Source organism: Echeneis naucrates, chromosome 24 (genome assembly GCF_900963305.1).
Source record: "Echeneis naucrates chromosome 24, fEcheNa1.1, whole genome shotgun sequence".
Lineage (NCBI taxonomy): Eukaryota > Metazoa > Chordata > Actinopteri > Carangiformes > Echeneidae > Echeneis > Echeneis naucrates.
This window is the reverse complement of record NC_042534.1, coordinates 15,255,878-15,264,891: the sequence shown is the minus strand read 5'-3', so window position 1 is coordinate 15,264,891 and position 9,014 is coordinate 15,255,878. Positions and strand designations below refer to the sequence as shown.

At 44.0% G+C, this 9,014-nt stretch overlaps 1 protein-coding gene across 1 annotated transcript; it reads left to right on the top strand.

Annotated features, from left to right (window-relative positions):
* The first annotated feature begins 5,745 nt into the window (after positions 1-5,745).
* On the top strand, positions 5,746-8,722 carry LOC115037759 (thrombomodulin-like). Its single transcript, XM_029496479.1, has one exon. The coding sequence runs from the start codon at positions 5,881-5,883 to the stop codon at positions 7,417-7,419; it is 1,539 nt and encodes a 512-aa protein (XP_029352339.1). The 5' UTR covers positions 5,746-5,880; the 3' UTR covers positions 7,420-8,722.
* Positions 8,723-9,014: the final 292 nt, after the last annotated feature.

Below are 9,014 nucleotides of genomic sequence, written 5' to 3'. Positions count from 1 at the left end.
GGTTTCTGCCTCTTAAAGGAAGTTTTTCCTTGCCACTGTTGCCAAGTGCTTGCTCATCGGGGGATCTGTTGGGTCTCTTTAAATACATTTATAAAGAGTTTGGTCTAGACCTGCTCTATATGTAAAGTGCCTTGATGTAACTTTGTTATGATTTGGCGCTATACAAATAAATCTGATTTGATTTGATTTGATTTGAACCTTTATAACATTGCTGTGGTGAAAGACAATAATTTATCAAAGCTGTAAAATTTGCAATAAAATCATCTCATGTCTCTGCTTACGGTTGAGAAGTGACAACATTTACATCAAACATAGTTATTTTTTTCATTGTTAATACAAAAATATTCAATTGCAGTTAATTTTGTCATCACTGCTGGTATCTGTCACCGTTGAAGCGGAAAATATTTCTGTATATTAGACAGTGTCTTCAATCACATCCTGTCTCAGCTCCATTCTGACAAAACACAGGAAGAAAGGGATTGACAAATCACTCTCAGCCATTCTTATTGTGTCTGAATGCACCACTCCGCTGTTGTCCAAGCCATTAGTGATAACAGATGGACTGATAAAAGAGACAGAGGCCATGTCTTACTGCAAACTTCTAGTTGGAGGGAGGCAAAATACCTGGTGAATCTGAAAGAACATGCTCTGTCATTTGGCTTGTCCCCTTGCGGCTATCAAAAACAAAATAATGGGCCTCTTAGTGAAATGAGGCCTGTTTAGCTCGGTGGCTTCCTGCGAATAACTGAGGCATGAAGACAGCTAGTGTAAGAGGAAGCCGCAGAGGAGGCGCCGAGCTGACCACCAGGGAAAATCATTAAGGAGACACCAGGTTTGGTTTTAAAATATTTTATGTTCTGCTGTCATTGTTCAGTCCAGTCTGACTTGACTGTAGGCAGACGAGAAATATTACCTACATTAAGACATCAACTGGTGTGAGGAATTATGAAACCGTAAATGAAATCTCCCGGCCTTTTGTTCTTTCTCCATTAACACTACAACAATACACAATCTTAACAAGCACATGTCAACTCCACTGGTCACGGGGGTTGCTGGAGCCAATCCCAGCTCACACCGGATAAGGATGGGTTCACCCTGGAGAGGTCACCAGTACATAGGGCCAACACACAGAGACAGACAGAGACCAACAACCATTCACACACAATTTACTGATACAGCCCTTATCAAAAAGCCAGAGCCCGAAAAGTCAAGCCAGATATCTTCATGCAATAATTTCAGAGCCAAAGGTCATTCATAAACTATAGTAGACCTTCTTTTTCAAAGCCAATACATCAATGTTAATCATATGAAAACTGTATTCATTTTAATTGTCTAAGAAACTATATACTAAAGTAAAAATATGAATTCAGACTGAGTTTTATCAATGTTTATGTTCCAAGCAGAGTCACAATCAGCATAAAAACAAAGGTGTTTAGAAATGGCGGTGATGATAAAGATGGCTGGTTTAACTTGTGGCATTGGTCTCTTGACCCACTCGTCCTGGAGGGGTATTTCCTGCCATTGAGGCAGTGGATCTACCTTTGCCCCCCTCCTGTGTGCCTCAATACAGGACATGAACTTTTATCTGCGTGTCTCAGATGGTGAAACACAATATCCTCACAGCAAGTTCCTTAAAGGTCAGCAAGGGTCCAACAGTGAAAGCAAGACCCTGCCAGAATTTCAAAAGCATGACGAGCTGAGGTTTGAATACTGGCCAAAATATTTACAGACGCAGGTGACCTTGTTAACTCCTAAGCTGAAGGTGTCATTTCATATCAGGTTTTAGCTGGATAATATTATTGTTAAAGTTCTTAAAAATCTTAAAGCTAGCCTCCATTTGTTTAAAGCCCATGCTATAGGTCATTGGAAGGTCTTTGATATGTCTGTATTTTTTCAATGAGGCAACCAGTGTGCAAATGTCAACTGTGTCACAATAATCATAACCGATTGTGCCAGCAGGTTACAGGAGGCATTAGCTTCCGCAATTTCTATATCCTATGAGGTCAAAGGGGAAGTTTGGTTTATTCCATGTGCGCTTAATCCTGTAATTCCTTTTAACAGCTATTGGTGACAACTATACAGTGTCATACAGCATTTACAGCAACATTTACTATGAAGTGAAAATCATCCACTTATCTTACATGTCTGGTGGAAAGGCAGCAGGCATTCATGCTATTGTTGTATATATATATATATATATATATATATATATATATATATATATATATATATATATGTGTGTGTGTGTATATATAGGAAGAACAGGTTTAGTTTGCTCTAATCAGCCCCGCTTTGACCTGATCTTCTTCTCACTGGGGAGACACACAATAATGTCCATCCACAAAAAAATGAAGCAAACATTAAGTTTCTTCTTAGTTTAAGAATTTTTTTTTTTTTTATTATTTTAAATTCCCTCAGATTGGACCAATGAGGCAGGTTCTGGGTTTGATCCCTGACACTGCATCTTCTGTCTCCAAGGATATGCAGGTTATGTTACTGTCTCTTTGTATCTGTGTATGTCCAGCAACAAAGGACAAAAAAGGGAATTCGGTACAATTACAATACACACATTTGTTTCTCTCTGAATGATTCACATGTTCATTTTGCAGTACAAACATGTTGTTGAGTCCTCCTCCCTCAGCATTAGGAGGCTAGAATGAATCCTGTTAACAAGATGTTTTCCATGTATAAGCCAAATTCAGTCACTTAACATTTCATTTAAGCAGCAGACATTTTTAAAAAGAACTCAAATCATTAGAAAGATACTAATATCCATTGAAAACGGGTATTGAACCGCAAAATCTAAATGTATGTAACATGCAGATGAGCGGATGTGCTGTTGGGTGTGGATATCACTGAGTGAGACCCAACCTTCTGTGTGATATCACGAAGATGAAAAATGACCATCACAGCATGAGCGTGTGTCTGTGTGTGATCCCAGAGGTACCACATACGAAAGCAGTGTTACTTAGTCAGTTCCTCTGGGTTTGGGTGGCACAGGACATGTAAGAAATTGAAGTTTGTGTGTGTTTGTGTTTGATGTCACGGGTCAGTCAGCCTCAGCTCTCCTCCTTTCATCCTCACACAGGACATGGAAACAACCTCCCTTTTCCTGCTGTCAACGGCTATCTTGTAGTCCTTGGCTATATCTCCCCATCACTTTGCCGTACTTTACAGTAGGTTGACGTCAAGAAAACAGGCTTTTAGCAACCTGGACACAGTCAGGAAGAAAAACGCAGAAGCTGCTCCACTGGCAGAACTGATCTCTGGTTTTTTCTTGTTAAAGGACAACAGTGTATGTTTTAGGGGGATCAATTGATTTACTCTCATTTGTCTGTAATCACCTGAAGCTAAGCCTCATTGTGTTTTCATTAGCTGAAAATAATTTGTATTTTCATAGAGGGTAGGTCCTCCTCCAGGTATTTGGCATGTTTCTACAGTAACCCAGCATGGACAAAGCAAACACTGCCTCTAGAGAGAAGCTTTTTAATGCCAAGGTAACCAGGATTCCACCTGATCTTGGTGTTTTATTAAAGTTAGTGTTGAAAAATGATCCCACTGTAAACCCCAGGAGCCCCTGAAGGGCCCCCAGATCGCCCTGCTCTCCTCGACAGAAGGACAAACTCAGCATCCACGTAAATTCAACTTGAAAGCAGATGATGTAAAACATTTGAAATGTCATTCATATCACATCCTGTGATCTTTGGCACTTACTTGAGCAATAAAATTTCATATTTGGGCAGAGTGACCGGTTCAGTGACACACATGAGTCCAGCGCCTAGTCGGACTCTCGCTTCAACATGAGAACACATTCATAAGCATTGTTAGTGTGTGTGAGAGAGACAGACATATGAATGAAGGCAGGGGGGTCACCGTGGGGGTAATAGTGGCACATACTTATCAGGGTCAACAACATGGGGCATGGGCGCCTTACACAGCCTGGAAATCAAATTGTTTTCTTTGACATTGTTGCCACCATCATTGAACTATTACTGTAACTGAATAATTACCCAGAGAAAATGGTTCTTGTTTTGTAAAACAGCATCACAGTTGGCTAAATAATACTTTTACAGTATCGACGTACGGTGTTTCTAAAGAACTTTGTTAGCTCACCAGTGTTTTGCTGCAGAAGATACATTTTCAACAGCACGAATCCTAAATTATTCAACATGACAGTACCAGTAACAGTTCTGTTTTAACATGTTAGCTACCCCTTTCATATGTCTATGATGTGTCTCTATGTAGCAACGTGTGTCTGACGTTTCCTTGTGTAGGCCTGAACAGAACGGAATGCACTGGAGACCTGCAGATTTCTATACTCTTATAATCTATATCATGCCAACGCTGTTAGCTTTGCAACTTTTTCTGACATAAAGAAAGGGACCTGACCATTTGACAAGTGGCAGGAAACCAGGAAGTCCCTCCGAGGTCTTTTAAGATGTATGCGCTGTGATATCATTATGAAGTGAAGGCGATCTTGGGCACATCTTCAACACCCCCGTGGGTAAACACAGCATGACCTGGCAGCATATCAGTAAAATAACATACCAAAAGGGTGGCTGCTTTTTGCCGCCAATCAGATTTTGCGTTGAGTTTATACAACGGCCTGTGTGTCACTGCACTGGACTGAATCCATGCCACCCACTGATAGGCATCACAGCAAATCAAACATGGAATAAAAACAGCAAACTGATTATTTTTTTTCTACAGCATGAACAAAGGATTCCTTTCCGTGTGGGCTACACCTCATACCCTCCACCCAATTGCAGAGTACTACGCCCTTTCACGATAGGAAGTGAGGAGCCACTGAAATAGCATCAATGTGTCTGAAATCACAACGATAAGTCATTTTGCAGCTAATTAAATAGAAATGCTCCCCACGAATCTGCTCTTCCTGCGTCGTAACTTACCTTTCACCTCCTGTTTGGTAATCTGAGTCACTTTGTGAGGGAATCAATGGGACGTAATCACATTCCTTCAGGTCTACTCAACCAACATCCCACCTGGGAATCGAGCAGGATAAGGAATAGCTGGGTGTATGAACAGCACGTTTTAGTCACATTTTACTCTGAGGGCTGTGTGGCCAGTAGGTAGGAAGTCTCTCCGGCTGTCTTTTTTTTTTTTTTAACTTCCTCTCTTCCCAGTGAAGGACGGTTCTCTTCCTCCTCTTCCAGACCTGTTGAGGTGAGAAAAAAGCATTGAACGATTTGCGAGTGATGACTGATTTAGATCCAAAGTGATCCAGACAATAGTGTTTCTACCTTTGCCATTATTGTAAGGAAGTTTGTCTACCTTCCTCACCGATGAGTCAGCATCCTGGTAGAAGTGCCTGATGCTTGGAACGGATCATATTTATGTCAATTAGTCCATTTTTACATTTACTGTAACTGCAGTTTTGCTCATGAGAATCTTGGAAGAGGAAGAGGAGGATGAGGAGTGATTGATTTCTTAAACTCTGAAAAATGAAATATTGCACCGCCTATAGAGAATTTTATAATTAATCACTGGCTCAAAATACTCATTATATTAATCACGACTTAAGGACATATTTGGCACAGACCTCGCTTCCCACGAGGCTTTAACTTCATCTGAATGAAGAAAAGGTTTCACCCATGGGAGAGAGTTCTCGGTCTGTGCTCACCCCCCTTTCCTAAAGTTTATGCACCCATGCGTGTGTGAGTGTGCATGTGCGTAAACTACTGGCCAGGACGGAACTTCCTTCCTCCACTCGAAGGAAAAAAAAAAAAAAAAAAGAGCCACACACACACAGGCAGTTGGGGTCGTTATAAATGGGTGTTATGTTCTGCCTCCAGTCGCTACATCAGCTTCAGATCGTTGATCGCGGAGGTTTACGCCACACTCCGTCCGCCTAACATCGACATGATGACACGAACAGCTCGAGACGTGCTCCTCTTTGGGTTTTTCCTGTGCAGGCTGGGGGGAGCTGCTCCCGTTCAGAGCGGCCATTGCGCCGGGAATCAGTGTTTGGTGGTTTTGCTGGACAACAAGAACTTTACAGGTGCGGGGGAAACCTGCTCCGAGTACAGTGGAACCTTGCTCACGATCAATCCGGAAGATCTGAAGATTTTATCGGGTCTGCTAAGCGGACTGGACGCCGGCCTGTGGCTGCAGCTCCCCGGGAGCAGCGGTCTCCAGAAGTGCTCCTCCATCTCGGTGTCAGCTGCGGGGGAGCTGGCGGTGCGGTGGTTGCCCTGCAGCGAGCAGCTGGACGGCGTCCTGTGCCAGCAGACATACACGGACACATGCGGCGCCGTGGAGCCCAGCGCGGCCGCGCAGGTGAGCTACAAAACGCACTGGGGCTTCGAAGTGAAAGACGCGAAGGCGTTCCCTCCGGGAACCGTCGCTGCGGTGAAGAAGGACGGCGCCACAGCCCCGGACTCCAAACACCTGTGTTTCGAGGGGCGGTGGACGGCGGCTCCCTGGTCGTGCCAGGTGATGTCGGGCGGCTGCGAACACGCCTGCGATCGCAAAAAGCAAACCTGCACCTGCCCGGAAGGACACACCCTCCACAGAAACCAACTCTCCTGCAAGGAAAACCCCTGCGCCCTCTGCGCCTCAGGGTGCCAGAAGGATGGAGACGTCTACCGGTGCACCTGCAATGAGGGCTACGAGCTGGCGGAGGACGAGAAGACCTGCGTGGACGTGGACGAGTGCGCGGAGGAGGACCTGTGCACGGAGGAGCGCCAGGAGTGCCTCAACACGCAGGGAAGCTACGAGTGCCATTGTCAGGAGGGCTTCATCGAGGAGGAGCGGGTGTGCGTGAACAACTCCATCTGCCTGCTCTGTGAGCACATGCTGTGTGAGAAGCACAACGGGGTCTACGGCTGTGCGTGCCGGAAAGGTTACCGGCTGTCCAAAACAAACAAGACCCGCTGCGAGCTGCACTGCGAGCAGAGAGACTGTCCGGCTGTGTGCCCAGGCCGCGCGCAGTGCTACTGCATGGAAGGCTACATCACGGACGAGCGGAACGGCACCATCTACTGCACCGACATCAATGAGTGTGACAGCGACCACATGTGCCAGCACCGCTGCGAGAACACGTTTGGCAGCTACAAATGTCTGTGCCATGAGGGCTACAGGCTGCACAAAGACGGCATGTGCGTCCCCATAGAGATAGAGGAGGTGAAGGGGGAGGAGAACGACCTGAGGTCACCATCAGGCGCAGTGCCCCACTACGTGAAGACCGGCAGCGCGCTGGGCATCAGTGCGTTCATCATGCTGTGCGCCGTGCTGCTCTGCTGCCTGGTGCGCCACATGAGGAGACGCTGCGGCAAATTCAAGCTCTCCTCCCTCAGCCACCCGGATATAGACATTTTCTACTTGCAGCAGGTGACCACAGACACGTACAAGAAGCTGTCCGTAGACAAACAGTTGAAAAACGATGTCCAGAGACAGTGATGGGGCCCCCGGACACCAGGGACAGAGAGCAGTGACTGTGAAGAAGATGTGATGGAGGTGTCGGTGTTAATGTGCCTTATAACTGTCATTCACTGGAGCTGTAACTTTGCCTTTTTTACTGCTGAGATGGGAGATTGTTGGCTTTCCTTCCCAATCAGGCCAATGTTCAGAGTCATGATGCTGTTACACAGAAAAAAGTTCCACTAGTAGCGGTAGTAAAGATTCAGTATGGCCATGTTTTTTCTTTTTTTTTTTTTTCCTGACAAGCGTCACAAATTGAGAAATCCAATCCAAGTGTAGGACCAAATTATCTGATTGGTCATTTTGATGTTTCATTTCACTGTTAAGCTCTTTAACATCAACAGGAAGGCAAAGTGTAACTTTGTCTTTGCGTGACATTTCTTTTATTTGCACATCGTGATGTCATATTCCACATTAGTACTTTGAGTGCACTACTTTTTCATTTATTTATTTTTTTCTTGAAACTCTTAGCATGGATAACAGCAGCCATGAAAAGTCAAAGGAAGAATCTTAGTGCATTTGTGGATGAGGTCAACAAAGTGACTCGCTGCTGTGACTGATGCTTCCTCATGAAAACATTCCTATCTTTGTTTAATTTGGGCATTTCAGATGTTGTGTTTTGAGGTGAACTGTTACTGAATAGTCTGCTTGCTATTGGAACAGTTTGAGAAACGTGCTGAGGTTTAAGTGAAAACAGCAACAACTGTGGACCATCATGACTCACTTTAAAATGAAAATTGAAAAATCATTGCCCTGCACAGGATATTAGGCAGAATGATGACTCATTTAAAACAGCGAAACCGATAGAGAAGATAGATGGAGACAAATAGACAGAAACAGAGATATCTAAATTCCTAATTCAGGCGGGTTTGAGTGGACTTAACACTGCTACACTGTTAGTTGTTATCTATGATAACTGGACGGTCGAAGGGTATCACAGATAACAAACACAGATCATTTAAACACTGATAGAGTTACAGTTTAGTTTATCTATATACGTTAACACATTTGTGTAATCACAGGCAGGCTGAGGTGCTGCACTGGCTCTACATTACTTCCACTGAATGTTACTCACTGTACTTTACTGGTCCTGAGATCAGCTACACATGAATGTAAAACTGTGCTGCTAACGTTATGTAACTGAGCCTGACATGTAAACGCACCTCCTTCTGACCTACCCATCAGCCACTGCATGACTGCAACCACAGGTTTATTACCAGCTTTTGACATTTTGGTGTTGAATATGCCATTGTTGAATGATATATGAAAATAAAACGTATCAAAAACAACAGCCAACTTCTAACTGTTTTTTTTCCCATATGGTTATTATTTGTATCATTTTGGGATGGGGACATATCAATATTATTATTATACTTTTCGCACTATAAGGCACACTAAAATCCCAACATTTTCTCAAAAATCGGCAGTGCACCTTGAACCAATTTTATGTGGTACACTGCGCTCAAAACTCTGTCAGAATGTTTTAGTGCGACTTTGGTAAGCTTGGTGGATTGTCCAGCATTCCCAGCTGACACGGGGACGTTGTGTTAACGTTGGTTGGATATGGGCTGCAA

Coding starts and splice junctions, on each gene's coding strand:
- LOC115037759 (XM_029496479.1), top strand. CDS start 5,881: ATGATGACACGAACAGCTCGAGACGTGCTCCTCTTTGGGTTTTTCCTG.